The 17,262-nt window shown below is 47.4% G+C and overlaps 1 protein-coding gene across 2 annotated transcripts in view; it reads left to right on the top strand.

Moving 5' to 3' along the window:
* The window catches only part of ENY2 (ENY2 transcription and export complex 2 subunit), a 48,133-nt gene that overhangs the window by 23,899 nt on the left and 6,972 nt on the right, over window positions 1–17,262 (top strand). For both annotated transcript variants that reach the window (XM_075352953.1, XM_075352952.1), the window contains exon 3: window positions 2,720–2,790. In XM_075352953.1, coding sequence (XP_075209068.1) covers window positions 2,720–2,790 — 71 coding nt within the window. The remainder of the gene's footprint in view (window positions 1–2,719; window positions 2,791–17,262) is intronic.

Here is a 17,262-nt window from a genome sequence, read left to right as displayed (position 1 = left end):
TCTAGTAAATTTTTCTTTTGTACCAAGCTACTGAAAGGATAGAAGGCAAAAAGTGCTATGTACAATGTGACGTGTGGCGTAAGGCGACGTTCACACTTCTGTCTGACACCTCCTAGTGCTTTGGATTTTTTTGTTTTGTTTTTTTACAAGACATTAATCTGTATACATGTCTGTTTAAAAAGGGAAAAAAAGGGGGATCTCTGCTCCGTGAGACTCGGAGCACATCTTGTCCTCATCTATTTTGCAGACCAGGCTCTGCCATTAAAGTCTATGGGAATCCGTGCACCGCAGATGACACTGTGATGGGAGACTGTACTTCTGTGTTGCACCTTTTTAGTTTTCTTTGTTTTTTTGTTTGTTTTTTTCATTTTTACCAGATTGGGTTGATGCACACGGCCATTTTTTTTTCTCCTGAGAAAAACAGTCCAATTATTCAGTTATTGTGATCAGACTTTGATCAGAGGGGCATCAGTTTTTCTCAGCGGTAGAGATAAAATGTCTTTCTTTTCCATTATGTCAGTCTGAAAATCGCACTACACTCAGATGATATGAGTGTAGTCCAATCAATCTTTTCACGGACCCATAGACGTACGTTTCTGTTTTTTTTTTGTTTTGTTTTTTTTTGATCCAAAACACAAATCAAAATTGGACAGGTCTTATTATTATTTTTTTTTTTTTTTCTTCCCTCCTGTGATCCTTGCCCCATGTGCATGAGCCCATACAATGACTTTAATGGATAACGTAGCCAAACAGTCTAACTGCTTCAGTGAAAGAAAAAAAAATGGGAATGAAGGAAAAATATGGAAGCGAACACCTGAGGAAATATCGGTCCAGTTCTCTCAGATGGTAAGGCTGCTTTCACACCACGTTTTTATAACATGCGTCATGAACGTTTTTTTGCTGTAAAAGTGGATCCTGTTTTTACAAAGAAAAATGCGTGCAAATGCATGTGTTATTTTGCAGGATCCTGTCACTTGAAGTTTATGGGCGGGCATTGAAGTCATGTGATCGGGAGTGAGGGGAACTGAACGTGATAGACTGGGAGCCGGCATCTGGAAGCTGCGGACGCTGGTAACCAAGGTAAACATCGGGTAACTAAGCGACGTGCTTTGCTTGGATACCCGATATTTACCTTGGTTACGAGCGTCAACAGCTGCTAGGAGCCGGGCTGCCTGCTCCCTGCGCATGTAACCAAGGTAAACATCGGGTAACTAAGTGAAGCGCTTTGCTTGGTTACCCGATATTTACCTTGGTTATGAGCGTCCGCCGCTCTAAGGAGAGGGTGGGGGAGAGGGGGAGGGGGGAAAGAGACTGATCACGTCAGGCGTGCAGTATAGACAGGATCCAGTGAAAAACAGTATTTGGACGCCGCTCAAAAACGCTACAAGTAGCGTTTTTGAAAAAAGTTAAAAAAAACTGCAAGTCGCTGGATCCTCACTATAACGCACGCAAACGCAGGTGAACGCATGTTGACGCGAGTCCATTGCAAATGCATTGAAATGAAAATGCACTGGATCCGTTTTTGCGTTAAAAAACGTTCATGACGCATGTTAAAAAAACGTAGTGTGAAAGCAGCCTAACACTCACAAGAAAGTGTGAATATAGACAAAAGCTCAGTGCTCGCTGCTTTCTTGTTCGCTGACTACTTTATACGTTCCGCTAAGCGCAATAGTTGAGTGTGTGCACACACTGCAGATTTGGTGAACTTTTCTGCACCTTCTGGCAGAAAAATGCACTACAAAAATGCATTTTTTTTTTTTGTTTTTTTTTGTGACGTCAATTGCTGGAAAAGCTAAAAAAAAAACCGCAGGAAAAAACTGCCCCAACAATTGACATACTGCAGTTTATTATCTGCAAGGGGAAAAAAAACAAGGTGTGCACAACACTTCTGAAATCTCATAGACTTTGCAGGCTTCAGGTTGGGCATGCAGATTTTTAAAAAAAAAAAAAAACGCATCAAAAAATGCTCTGTCTGCACATAGACTTAAGGCTACTTTACATGCTGCGACATCGCTAGCGATCTCATTAGCGATATGAAATTGTAGATCGCAAGTGCGATCTTTCGAGGTCGCACATAGGTCATTTTACGCATGTGTGCTCTCGAAAGATCGCACTTGCTATCTAGAATTTCACATCGCTAATGAGATCGCTAGCGATGTCGCAGCATGTAAAGTAGCCTTTACACGAAGAAATCTGATAATCTAAAGCCTATGTGCGCACGTTGTGTTCTGCCGTGACAAATATTCTGCAGTATTTTGTCACTGCATGTGCGTTTCAAAACGCTGCCGGAAAGCTGTGTTTTGGGTATATTTTGAATGCGGAATGGATGCAGAATTCATGAGTTCTGGACGCTTGCTCTCCCATAGACAGAGTGGGAAAAGCATCCAAAACGCACAAAAGAAGTGACATGTTGCTTTTTAGAACGCATCAATTTTGTCAAAAATTTGGCATCCAAAATGCAACATGCGCATGGATTTTACAAAATTCTCAGATTTTGCTGGGGACGCAGAACGCATGCGTTTACGCTGAAGTTTAAAACACTGCAAAAACGCATGAAAAAATGCAACGTGCACACCTAGCCTTAATGAACGCCGATCGATATTGACACAACCCAGTGTTACCTAGTGTGTATATAGGAGTATACTTTGATGAGCTATAAAGCATTATGTTACAATCTACATTTCATCTCTAATTATTATTATTTATCTTTTATTCCAAGCCTTAAAGATCTGTTAAGAGCAAAACTGATTGAGTGCGGATGGAGAGACCAGCTGAAGGCGCACTGCAAAGGTAGAGCTTCACTGTTATTACATGAGCTGTGTGACTAAAGGTGGCTGTAGACATTAGATGGAGTCAGCCAGATAAGCATTTGCCCTACAACTATCTAAAGTGCATGGCAATAACTGTCTGCGTTTTGCACTTCATAGATTCCCATGGCACAAGGAGCCCATATGATATAAACTTACCATGTGGAAGATACTGTATACTTACAATGCATCTGAACAAAAACAAGTTGTCTCCTCACCTGCTAGCACCAAGCCTCCTCAGTTCGGAGACAGACATGGGTCTGAGTTCCTTACCGGTCTTAGGCCGGTGTCACACGTTACGATCTATCGTGCGATCGCATGAGCGATCGTACCCGCCTCCGTCGTTCGTGCGTCACGGGCAATTAGTTGCCCGTGGCGCACAGTCGTTAAACCCCTCCCGTCACACGTACTTACCTCCCGGACGACGTCGCTGTGGGCGGCGAACATCCTCTCCCTGAAAAGGGAGGGACGTTCGGCATCACAGGTACGTCACACAGCGGCCGCCCAATAGAAGCGGAAGGGCAGAGATGAGCGGGACGTAACATCCTGCCCACCTGCTTTCTTCCGTATTGCCGGCGGGACGTAGGTTCGTCGTTCCCGAAGTGTCACACGGAGCGATGTGTGCTGCCTCGGGAACGATTAACAACCGGAGCACAGAAGGAGGACCGACATTTTAAAAATGAACGACGTGTCAACGAGCAACGATAAGGTGAGTATTTTTGCTTGTTCAGTCGTTTGGAGGTGTCACACGCTACGATATCTCTAACGATGCCGGATGTGCGTCACTAACGACGTGACCCCGCCGACATATCGCCCGATATATCGTACCGTGTGACGCCGGCCTTAGCCTTGCTTAAGCTAGATGCTAAACTTCTTTGTTTTTGGGGTTTTTTTTTATATCGTTCTATAGTAGTTTGGTTGACAAAGAGTTACAGGATTCATATCAGTGGACACCACTTAGCTAGAGAGTTTATACACTAAGGGAGGGGGAAAGTAGAGGAAAGAGATGTGAATTAAAATATAACTTTTATTATCAACTAACTGTAGTACCCGGGCGTTGCCCAGGACAGTGACTGTCTCTGTCTCTCTTCGAGTTTCTGTCTGTTTGTATCAGTCTCTGTCTCTTTCTATCTCTTTCTCTCTTTCCCCGTCTGTCTGTCTGTCTCTATGCGTCTCCCCACCGACATCCTATTACCTCACACATAAGCTTCTTGTACTAACAATTAATTGTGTTCCTATAGCAACCACTCACGGCTCCTATTAATAACCTAATAGCTTGCAGCTCCATTGACTTTAATGAAGGCAGGATTTTTGGAGAGTAACTAAAGTGCGGAGTTAAATTTTCTCATCAAAACAGTCTGACTGTATGGATTTCTTTAGCACACACACACACACACACACACACACCTACACCTATTATATTAGATATATTAAAAATGAGAATAAATTGCTTGTGTGCATTAAATTTTAGAATTGCGGTACAGAGCGTGAAACACTCCAAATGTGATTAGTAGTCTCAGTAAAGTAATATATATATATATATATATATATATATATATAATCTCTCACCAATGTCCTTTTTAATAGACTGTGGTTTATTTACTTTTAAAAGAAAACCACAACAGCTAATAAGTAGAAAAAAAAATCATTGAAAATAAAGTGGTGGCAAGTTTTGTTTCACCAATAAACTATTTACAGAAACTGAAGCAAGCCTATGTTGTTTCAACCAATAATGTTACATTAGGTTTTTGCAGCATTAAATAGGTTTGCTAACAAAGTATCAATTGGTCAGTTTTTAGAATAAGACAAGTATTTCAAGAGGGGCGCATACAAATGACAGATACTGCTGTATTTGAATTAGAATTCTATTCAGTGTCATTCATTAAAGTGAACCTGTCAGGAGCAGTTCTGGGTGCATACTGCTAATCCCTGCCTAATCGTCCCTGTATCTAGTAGCATAGATAAAGAGATCTTTAGAAAAAGAACTTCTAAAGATCTTTTACCATATGCTAATAAGGCCAGCGACTAGTCATAAGGGTATTAGTTCCCTTGGCTAGTCAGCACACCCACAGGGGCATGCTAAGGGGGCAAACATGCTAATGAATGCACCACGTCAGAGGCATGGTCGATCTCACTGTTTTCTGCTGCTACTTGATTTCGGCTCAGGGTGCATGATCAGAAGACCCGGACTTTCGGTCATGCGCACTATGAAGTTAGGTGTACGCATCCCGGCTTCAAACTGGTGTAGTGTGCATGACTGTGCGCACTGAGCCGAAAACCAGCGGTGGCAGCAGAGGTGAGCCCGACCATGCCTCTGACGCTGCACATTCATTAGCATATTAGCACGCCCAAAGGGGTGTAGTTACATGCTTAAAGGGCCGACTAGCCAAGGGAACTAACACCCTTGTAACTAGTCCCTGTGCTCATTAGCATATTTTAAAGAATCTTTAGAAATACTTTCTCCAAAGATCTTTTATCTATGTTCGTGTATACAGGGACAGTCAGGCAGGGATTAGCAATATGCACCCAGAACTGCTCGTGGTTCTGAGTGCATATTGCACCTGATAGGTTCCTTTAAATCTCCAACATTTATCTTATCACTGCCCCAGCAGTGCATGAGGGCATGTACAGGGTGAGAATTATCAGATGTTAAGACCAGATGAATACACAAGGTACTGTTTGTGTATTGTGCTGTGATATCAGTGAATCACTGAGGAGCAGCTACTGTCAGTCAATTAAATCATAGTGGGTAAAGGTACCGTCACACTAAAGGTCCAGTCACACTAAGCAACTTAGCAGCGATCCCAACAACGATAGGGATCGCTGGTAAGTTGCTAGGAGGTTGCTGGTGAGATGTCACACTGCGACGCTCCAGCGATCCCACCAGCAACCTGACCTGGCAGGGATCGCTGGAGCGTCGCTACACGAGTTGCTGGTGAGCTCACCAGCAACCAGTGACCAGCCCCCAGCGCCGCGTGGAAGATGCTGCACTTGGTAACTAAGGTAAATATCGGGTAACCAACCCGATATTTACCTTGGTTACCAGCGCACGGAGCTACACGTGCAGAGAGCAGCGCACACTGAGCGCTGGCTCCCTGCTCTCCTAGTTACAGCACACATCGGGTTAATTACCCGATGTGTGCTGCAGCTACATGTGCAGGGAGCAGCGCACAATGCTTAGCGCTGGCTCCTTGCTCTCCTAGCTACAGCACACATCGGGTTAATTAACCCGATGTGTCCTGCAGCTACATGTGCACAGAGCAGGAGCCGGCACTGACAGTGAGAGCGGAGGAGGCTGGTAACAAAGGTAAATATCGGGTAACCAAGGACAGGGCTTCTTGGTTACCCGATGTTTACTGTGGTTACCAGCCTCCGCAGAAGCCGGCTCCTGCTGCCTGCACATTTAGTTGTTGCTGTCTCGCTGTCACACACAGCGATGTGCGCTTCACAGCGGGACAGCAACAACTAAAAAATGGCCCAGGACATTCAGCAACAACCAACGACCTCACAGCAGGGGCCAGGTTGTTGCTGCATGTCACACACAGCAACATCGCTAGCAACGTCACAAAAGTTGTTCGTTAGCAGCGATGTTGCTAGCAATGTTGCTTAGTGTGACGGGGCCTTAAGCGACGCTCCAGCGATCCCACCAGCAACCTGACCTGGCAGGGATCGCTGGAGCGTCGCTACACGGGTTGCTGGTGAGCTGTCAAACAGGCAGATCTCACCAGTGACCAGCCCCTAGCCAGCAGCGACGCGTGGAAGCGATGCTGCACTTCGTAACTAAGGTAAATATCGGGTAACCAACCCGATATTTACCTTTGGTTACCAGCGCACACCGCTTAGCGCTGGCTCCCTGCACTCCTAGCCACAGTACACATCGGGTTAATTACCCGATGTGTACTCTGCTACGTGTGCAGGAGACGGCACTCGCCGCGTGAGAGCGGCAGACGCTGGTAACGAAGGTAAATATCGGGTAAACAAGGAAAGTGCTTCTTGGTTACCCGATGTTTACCGTGGTTACCAGCGTCCGCAGAAGCCGGCTTTTGCTCCCTGCACATTCAGTTGTTGCTGTCTCGCTGTCACACACAGCGATCTGTGCTTCACAGCGGGAGAGCAACAACTAAAAAATGGCCCAGGACATTCAGCAACAACCAGCGACTGGTGTGGATGTCACACAGCAGCATTGCTAGCAAGTTGTGCCTCAGCAGCGATGTTACTAGCAATGTTGCTTAGTGTGACGGTACCTTTAGGCCCCTTTCACACATCAGGTTTTTTTGCATCAGTCACAATCCGTTTTGTGACGGATGCGTCACAGATTGTGGTAAAACTGATGTGATGGATCTTGTAAAAAAAAAAAAAAAAAAAACTGATCCGTCGTAACTTTTTTTTTTTTTTTTTTTTTTCTTTCTATTACCAGCAGTGATTTTACAACACTTCTGGGCATGCTCGATTATAAAAAAAAAAAAAAAACAGAATCCGACGACGGATACGTCATTTGACGGATACTGCGCCCATAGGCTTCCATTACCACAAACGACGGATAGCAACGGATACGTCGCGGTCCGCTTTTTCGACTGACACAAAAAATGTTACTATGCACGTTGTCTCAGTCACATTTGTTGACGGATCCGTCGTACTTCAGATGTAACGTGAGGCCATGCGTCGCTAATACAAGACAATGACAAAAAAAACCGGATCCAGCACTAAATCCGTTTTTTTCACATTTCGACGGATTGTGCCTGATGGCAAATAAACGGATGCGTGAAAGGGGCCTAACATGATCTGATCCAGAGAGGCTGTGTGCCACCAACTGGTTTGAGGGATTACTGTACCAGGACTGGGGACAAACGCTGCTGAATGAGTGCAGTGTAAATCTTTTAATGGGGACGGCACTATTGGATTCTGAGCCATTCTGTGAGAGTGCAGTGACTCCTCACCGGCGTTGCAGGCCGGATGGGAGCGCTGCTACTCAGAAGCAGTGTGCACTCCAAGAGAGCAGTCACACCACTATCAGCAAGTCTGACCGCTTGGGGAGGGTAAGAAGTGGGTTATTTAAGCCTGATATGTGCCACAGATTAAAATAGAAATCATTAGGAGCAGTGTAGTCATAGTGCAAGTAGCAGTGCAGTGGGGCATCACCGATGCTGCAGAGTGGATAGATCTGATTGGTATTGTATTAATATTATAGATTCCTAACTGCAGATTACTACCTGTCTGTTTTACTAATCTAGCTAAGTCTGAGACTAGGTCCTTGACATGTGTTTCGCTAGTACTTCCTGGCTTTTTCTAAGATTTTTTTTCATTATCCAGACCCCATGGACAGCTTAAAGGACAGCCCATGGTTTTTGTGTCCACCTATGAAGCGACTGAGAAATTTAGATTTTTGGTACTCCCCATAAATTGGGGACACAACACCCACTCTTTGTTGCCCAGTATACAGTTTGTCCACCCATATCCTGTCCACTGCCATTAACTTGAGAACGGCGGCAGCTATAGGCATAGAAGTAGTGTCTAGGTATTGTAAAGTAGCCATGCGCTACGCAATGAAACCACCTATAGCGCCACCTGGTGGGAAAACAATGGAGTTAGCATTTTTATCTCAAACGGAACGAGAGAGGAAAAAGTAAATTACAAAGTTGTAGGGCATCATCAATTCAATACGAATCGACACCTTGTAGGTGGCGATTCGTATTGAATTGATGATGCCCTACAACTTTGTAAGTCACTTTTTTTTCTCTCTCGTTCCGTTTTCGAGATAAAAATGCTGACTCGGTTGTTTTCCACCAGTTGGCGCTATAGGTGGTTTCATTACATAGCGCATGGCTACTTTACTATACCTAGACACCACTTCTATGCCTATAGCTGCCACCGTTCTCAAGTTAATGGTGGTGGACAGGATATGGGTGGACACACTGTATACCCACTGATTTGAATAAAGGGTTCAAATTACCCTCTTGAGAAAGAGAGAACCTACAAAAAAAAATCTAAGCTTTATCAGGCGGTGACACAACATGAGTACGGCTGTAACTGTGAAGAGCTGGGTCCTGCTGGGCTGGTTCCTCACAATAGTATCTACAGGAACAACTGGGAAACCTAATCTGCTAATATCTCTAATACTTGTATAGATTTTCAGCCACATCCATAAGTGATTCATGTGTAGCAAGGGAGTCCACTAGAGCCTCTGGTACCACAGTAACCCATATAAATACCGGTGAAGTTAACGTTACTATGTAAGCACCATTGTATTATATCTCCTAAGGGCTCACGTCAGTGCTATTGCTACATAAGGGATTTTCCTCACCCGTATGATCCCCCACTCATTACAGGCTGCCCATATTGTGTAACCGCCTGTTAAGAGCTTAGCTGTACTTTCTTTTGGTACGCTCTTCATTCGTGCCTTGATCCATGCTTCCTAATAGATGTATTTTCTTGTTCTTGTTAGCAGATTGATTAAAGGGAACCTGTCATCAGAAATTTGGCTTTCAACTTAAATGTTTCCCCCTCTGCAGCTCGTGGGCTGCATTCTAGCAAGGTTTCTATACTTTTTGTGCCCCCTTTTCAACCAAAATAAATACTTTATAAAACTGTACCTTTTCGGTTTGAAAATCTTGTAAATCGTCCATGGGGGCGGGCCGTGTGGCGTCCGTTGCTGTATCTTACGCCGTCCCCCATGCTTCAAATCCTCTCTCAGGACGCCGCCCACTGCGCCCGAGGTCCCGTGCACGCCGGGACACCTGGTGACGTGGTCGCACGCACGAGAGTATGGGCGGCGCTGTGATTGCATCGCAAGTGCCCACCCATACTCTCGTGCCCGCCCTTTCCCCACTGCCTCCAGCGTTCTGCGCCGGCCCGACGTCACCTCCTTCCCATCGTACCCTGCAGCAGGAAATAGATGGGAGGAGCGGAGCAGGCCACTACAGGAGAAGCGGAGGATCTGAGCGACGTACGGAGGGGAGAGCGCACCCACGAGAGTATGGGTGGGCACTTGCGATGCAATCACAGCGCCGCCCATACGCTCGTGCTTGCGACCACGTCACCAGGTGTCCCGGCGTGCACGGGACCTCGGGCGCAGTGGGCGGCGTCCTGAGGGATGATTTGGAGCATGGGGGACGGCGTAAGATACAGCAACGGACGCCACACGGCCCGCCCCCATGGACGATTTACAAGATTTTCAAACCGAAAGGTACAGTTTTATAAAGTATTTATTTTGGTTTAAAAGGGGGCACAAAAAGTATAGAAACCTTACTAGAATGCAGCCCAGGAGCTGCAGAGGGGAAAATGTTTAGGTTGAAAGCCAAATTTCTGATGACAGGTTCCCTTTAATACCGGACACCTGATTTATATTCAGTTCATATACCTGAACTCTGATGAGCTTTTGCCTGAAATATCACTAAAATGAATCCGCAACATGCTTTATGGCCAGGGCAATAAGTGAATCCAGACAGTCTCCCACAGACAGCTGTTTTGGGCTGTTTGCCCCTCATCAGTGTAGAGCAGAGTCTTGCTCTGGCTGAGTGCGATGCCCTCAAGGCAATGTCAAGCATGTACTGGTTTTCTTAGAGACCTGCTGGGATCTTATAAGCAATTCTTTATAGGAGTAAATTGTCCCTCATCTTGCCTTTAGGGCATTGCACACCCCTGGCCAGACCCTGCTGGATACTGATGAGGGGCAAACACCCTGAAACAGCTGTCGTTTCTGGCTTGGCATTTTATCCCTGGTCATGTTAAAAGGTCAGATGCTGACTTAAGGTAAGGACACACGGCGAGTAAAACGGAGTGAGTGGAATGCGATTAACATTGGTCCAAGTGGAATGCGATTTGTTGTTTGTGTTTTCCCTCTCCTTTTTCCTTTTTCCTCTTTCCTGATAAGGGTTCCTTGAGGATTTTTTTGTTTCTCAGCCCTAATCGAACCGAGAAAACAGTCGCTGCGGGTGGAATCTGATTTTTCTCTCGCACCCATAGAAATCTATGGGTGCCAGAGAAGCATTGCACTTGCATTACAGTCGAGCGTAGTGTGATATACACATCCGCTGACCATGGAGGAGATGGGGAGATTAGTCCCTCCCTCTTCTCCTCAGCTGTGCTCCGATCGCAGGATTGCATCACAGTATAATGACACTCGGCTCACACTCGCAGCAGAGCGGGAACCGAGTGTCATGCGATGCACTCGTATTAATGCTCGTGTGGCCCCAGCCTTATAGGGTACCTCTTCTATACTCTGTAAAAGCGCTCAGATGCCAGAGAATACGGACAGTGTGTGGTGCGCATTACATAGTATAAGAAATACTATTATCTTGGGCAATATAAATAGCAGGTGACAAAAATACCATACAACAACATCAAAAAATATATTATTGACAATTCCAGAACCCATAATCCGATAAGATTACGGTTAAAGAATATCCATACGTAAACTCAAGGGAATGGTCAGCTAAAAAAAAACACATCAAAAACAATATAAAAAGAAATTTATTTGAAACCATAAAAACAAATGAGCAGTTTATTAAAACCCGATAATGACAATATTACAGCAAAAAGATCTTTAAACTTTAAGAAATTATAATTAATTCAGTAATGTCATAATTACCAAAAAGGAACCCATTCACACGCTCAGATCACTATCGCCAGTCAGGGTCTCCACCAGCTTTCAGTTCCCCGCATCACACCCCCAGGTATCTCCTCATGGCATGGTCCTCTTGGAATTGTTTTCCTTAGCATGTTCCTCCTAGAAATGTCTCGCCATCAGGGATCTCCTTGGTTCCGGGATGTTGACCCCTTCCGGCGTGCTCTTGTTCTTCTGGAGCAATGCATGGGGTGGGGTTTTTATATCCTCTTATAGGGCTCCAGCTTTGTGCTCCCTACGTCAACCTAGAGAATATACAGTGGAATACAGTGGAACCTAACTTAACGAGTAACCCAGTTAGCAAGTATTTCGCTTACAGAGCAAAGCTTGCTGTAAATTTGTAACTCAGTTTACAAGCAAGCTTTGCTCAACGCACAAAATAATCACCGCACACACTTCCGGTTCCGTACATCCACCGCGCTCTAACCCGCTCTTGCAGTCCACACACACACACACATATTATATAATATATACCGTAATATGTGTATATGTCTATGTATATATATGTATGTGTATATATATATATATATATATATATATATATATATATATATATATATATATATATATATATATATATATATATATATATATATATATATATATATATATATATATATATATATATATATATATATATATATATATATATATATATAATTATTAAATAAATAAAAAAAAAAAAAATATATATATATATATAATTATGCTTACCTTCCGTTCCATCGCCGGCCTCATGGTTCTCGTAGTTTGCCTCTACAGGATGTGTATCGTGTAGCCATTGTGACGAGGGAGGAAGTTGCCCTCGTCGCGATGGTTACCCCATTCACATCTTGTACTGGTGAACTGCAAGATCCATGAGGCCGGCGATGGAACCAGGTGAGCATAATATGTGTACCTTCTGTTCCATCGCTGGCCTCCTGGAACTTTCTGTTCGCCAGTACAGGATGTGTATCGGCAACCATCGTGACGAGGGATTAACTTCCGCAGTCAGCCGCTACTCAAAGGCAACACGCTGGCCAATCAGAAGCAAGCGGCTCCTGCCTTTTGACGTCAGAGCTCTGGCAGCAGAAGTTCCTCCCTCGTCGCGATCATTACTCGATACACATCTTGTACCGGCGAACTGCAAGTTCCATGAGGCCGGTGATTGAACAGAAGGTAAGGTGAGCAAAATGTGTGCGTGCGTGTTTGTACGTGTATGGAATGGCACAATAGGGGACCAAGATAGGACATTTAACAAGTTGTGGAATGAATTGTCTGCATTGCATTGTTTCCTATGGGAAATCTTGCTTTGCTGAACGAGTAAATTGGTTAACAAGCACACTCCCAGAACGGATTGTTCTTGTTAACCAAGGTTCCACTGTGTGTGTGTATAATGTGTATATATAATATATATTTCTTTGGCGCTCCATTGGGAGACCCAGACAATTGGGTGTATAGCTATGCCTCCGGAGGCCACACAAAGTATTACACTAAAAGTGTAAAGCCCCTCCCCTTCAGCCTATACACCCCCCGTGCTGCCACGGGCTCCTCAGTTTTTTATGCTTTGTGCGAAGGAGGCAGACATCCACGCATAGCTCCACAGCTTAGTCAGCAGCAGCTGCTGACTATGTCGGATGGAAGAAAAGAGGGCCCATAACAGGGCCCCCAGCATGCTCCCTTCTCACCCCACTCTTGTCGGCGGTGTTGTTAAGGTTGAGGTATCCATTGCGGGTACGGAGGCTGGAGCCCACATGCTGTTTTCCTTCCCCATCCCCCTTAGGGCTCTGGGTGAAGTGGGATCCTATCGGTCTCCAGGCACATGAGACCGTGCTCCATCCACAGCTCCTGAGGACTCTGCTGGATAGGAGCCGAGTATCGTTCAGGGACATGGCCCTGCTACTTTGAGGTACTCTGTGTCCCCGTGGGGACCGCGCACAGCAACACTCCAGCATTGCTGGGTGTGCTAGTGCACCGGGGACCGCGGCGCTGACTGCGTTTGTGCCTTTACACACTGCAGCGTCGCTGAGTGTGTTAGTGTATGGGGACTGCCGCGCTGACCGCCGCTGCCATTGTTATCACTGCGGCGCGGCTGGGACTGTTAGTGCGCCGGGGACTTCCGCGCCGACCGCGCTTATACGGCGGCCGCGCTTATAACTTTAGTCCCCGGGTTTTGCGGCCTAGTCTCATTCTTTTCCCGCCCCCAGGCCTGCCAGTCAGGGGAAGGGCGGGACGCTGTAAAGGACGTCAGCAACTGAGGCTGGAGCATGCTTTGCATACTCCACCCCCCTCACTGTGCACAGTGGGGCACCAGATTCCCGCACTTTCTAGGGCACGCCCACGGCCCCCTCCTCTCCTCAGGACGCCGGCAGCCATTCCTGTCAGCTCTGCTAACGCTGGAGAAGGGAGACAAGCTCAGGGAGACCCAGGCAGGAATTCTGGTGACCACACAACCGCATTGCGCGGGCGGTAAGCAGCACCTAGGTGCTGGCCCCACTGGTGCAGAAGTGTACTTATAGATTATATGATTATAGGCCATACTTTACACTGTATGGTGCACGGTTGTTTTTGGCTATATACCCTCCTGTATTGCTCAGAGGAGACAACAGCATGTCGTCCACAAATAGCAAGGGTGCCAAAGCACAGACTTACTATGCTGCCTGTGCAGCATGTACGGCTATACTGCCGGCAGGTTCCACTGACCCTCATTGTGTGCAATGCTCGGCCCCTGTGGCACTTACTCAGCCGGAGCCTCTGCTAAGGGTGGCCCAGGGAGAACCACCTGTTAACACTGTCCAGGTGACAGGGACGGAGTTTGCAGTTTTTACTGAAAGACTTTCTGAGACTATGGCTAAGATATTAGAAGCCTTGCAGTCCAGGCCGGCATCTCAAGCCATGGGCACTGTGGAATCATTGCCCCCTGGTTCCCCTCAGTTGGAACAACAATGTTCTCCCGGGGTGTCTCATAGATCCCAGGGTGAGGTCTCTGACATGGAACGCAGTCCCAGACCGACTAAGCGAGCTCGCTATGAAATCCCCTCGACATCACATTGTTCAGGGTCTCAGCGAGAGGACTCTCTGTATGATGAAGCGGAGCTAGCTGATCAGGATTCTGATCCTGAAGCCGCTCTCAACCTTGATACTCCTGATGGGGACGCCATAGTGAATGATCTTATTGCGTCCATCAATCAAATGTTGGATATTTCTCCCTCAGCTCCTCCAGTGGAGGAGTCCGCTTCTCAGCAGGAGAAATTCCGTTTCAGGTTTCCTAAGCGTACAATGAGTATGTTTCTGGACCACTCTGACTTCAGAGAGGCAGTCCAGAAACACCGAGCTTGTCCAGATAAGCGTTTTTCCAAGCGCCTTAAGGATACACGTTACCCCTTCCCCCCTGACGTGGTCAAGGGCTGGACTCAGTGTCCCAAGGTGGATCCTCCAATCTCCAGACTGGCGGCTAGATCCATAGTTGCAGTGGAAGATGGAGCTTCACTCAAGGATGCCACTGACAGACAGATGGAGCTCTGGTTGAAATCCATCTATGAAGCTATCGGCGCGTCTTTTGCTCCAGCATTCGCAGCCGTATGGGCACTCCAAGCTATCTCAGCTGGTCAGGCGCAAATTGACGCACTCACACGTACGTCTGCGCCGCAGGTGGCGTCCATAACCTCTCAAACGTCGGCATTTGCGTCCTACGCTATTAATGCTGTCCTGGACTCTGCGAGCCGTACGGCGGTTGCAGCCGACAATTCGGTGGCAATACGCAGGGCCTTGTGGCTACGGGAATGGAAGGCAGATTCGGCTTCCAAAAAGTGCTTAACTGGTTTGCCATTTTCTGGCGACCGCTTGTTTGGTGAGAGATTGGATGAAATCATCAAACAATCCAAGGGAAAGGAAACATCCTTACCCCAGGCCAAACCAAAAACACCCCAACAGAGGAGGGGACAGTCGAGGTTTCGGTCCTTTCGGGGGGCGGGCAGGTCCCAATTCTCCTCGTCCAAAAGGCCTCAGAAGGATCAGAGGAACTCCGACGCATGGCGGGCCAAATCACGCCCTAAAAAGACCGCCGGAGCTGCCGCTACCAAGGCGGCTTCCTCATGACTTACGGCCTCCTCACACCGCATCCTCGGTCGGTGGCAGGCTCTCCCGCTTTTGCGACACCTGGCTGCCACAAGTAAAAGACCGTTGGGTGAGAGACATTTTGTCTCACGGTTACAGGATAGAGTTCAGCTCTCGTCCTCCGACTCGATTCTTCAGAACATCTCCGCCTCCCGAGCGAGCCGAGGCTCTTCTGCAGGCGGTGGGCATTCTGAAGGCAGAAGGAGTGGTGGTCCCGGTTCCTCTTCAGCAACAGGGTCACGGTTTCTACTCCAACCTGTTTGTGGTTCCAAAGAAGGACGGGTCCTTCCGTCCTGTTTTGGACCTAAAACTGCTCAACAAACACGTAAGGACCAGGCGGTTCCGGATGGAATCCCTCCGCTCCGTCATCGCCTCAATGTCCCAAGGAGATTTCCTAGCATCGATCGATATCAAAGATGCTTATCTCCACGTACCGATTGCTCCAGAGCATCAGCGCTTCCTGCGCTTCGCCATAGGAGACGAACACCTTCAGTTCGCGGCACTGCCGTTCGGCCTGGCGACAGCCCCAAGGGTTTTCACCAAGGTCATGGCTACAGTAGTTGCGGTCCTCCACTCTCAGGGTCACTCGGTGATACCTTACTTAGACGATCTGCTGGTCAAGGCACCCTCTCAAGAGGCATGCCAACACAGCCTCAACGTTACTCTGGAGACTCTCCAGAGTTTCGGGTGGATCATCAATTTTCCAAAGTCAAATCTGACACCGGTCCAATCGCTGACATATCTTGGCATGGAGTTTCATACTCTTCCAGCGATAGTGAAGCTTCCGCTGGACAAACAGCGTTCACTACACACAGGGGTACAATCTCTCCTTCAAGGTTGGTCACACCCCTTGAGGCGCCTCATGCACTTCCTGGGGAAGATGGTGGCAGCAATGGAGGCAGTTCCTTTCGCGCAGTTTCACCTGCGTCCTCTTCAATGGGACATCCTACGCAAATGGGACAGGATGCCGACGTCCCTAGACAGGAACGTCTCCCTCTCTCAGGCAACCAAAGCTTCCCTTCGGTGGTGGCTTCTTCCCACCTCATTATCGAAGGGGAAATCCTTCCTACCCCCATCCTGGGCGGTGGTCACGACGGACGCGAGTCTGTCAGGGTGGGGAGCAGTTTTTCTCCACCACAGGGCTCAGGGTACGTGGACTCAGCAAGAGTCCTCACTTCAGATCAATGTTCTGGAGATCAGGGCAGTGTATCTTGCCCTAAAAGCGTTCCAGCAGTGGCTGGAAGGCAAGCAGATCCGAATTCAGTCGGACAACTCCACAGCGGTGGCTTACATCAACCACCAAGGTGGAACACGCAGTCGGCAAGCCTTCCAAGAAGTCCGGCGGATTTTGATGTGGGTGGAAGCCACGGCCTCCACCATCTCCGCAGTTCACATCCCGGGCGTAGAAAACTGGGAAGCAGACTTTCTCAGTCGCCAGGGCATGGACGCAGGGGAATGGTCCCTTCACCCGGACGTGTTTCAGGAGATCTGTTGCCGCTGGGGGATGCCGGACGTCGACCTAATGGCGTCACGGCACAACAACAAGGTCCCAACATTCATGGCTCGATCTCAAGATCACAGAGCTCTGGCGGCAGACGCCTTAGTTCAGGATTGGTCGCAGTTTCAGCTTCCTTATGTGTTTCCCCCTCTGGCACTGTTGCCCAGAGTGTTACGCAAGATCAGGGCCGACTGCCGCCGCGCCATCCTCGTCGCTCCAGACTGGCCGAGGAGGTCGTG

The sequence above is a fragment of the Anomaloglossus baeobatrachus genome, chromosome 6 (genome assembly GCF_048569485.1).
Source record: "Anomaloglossus baeobatrachus isolate aAnoBae1 chromosome 6, aAnoBae1.hap1, whole genome shotgun sequence".
NCBI classification, from domain to species: Eukaryota; Metazoa; Chordata; class Amphibia; order Anura; family Aromobatidae; genus Anomaloglossus; species Anomaloglossus baeobatrachus.
Note: the sequence above shows the minus strand (reverse complement) of the source record. Positions and strands in the feature narration are given on the sequence as shown.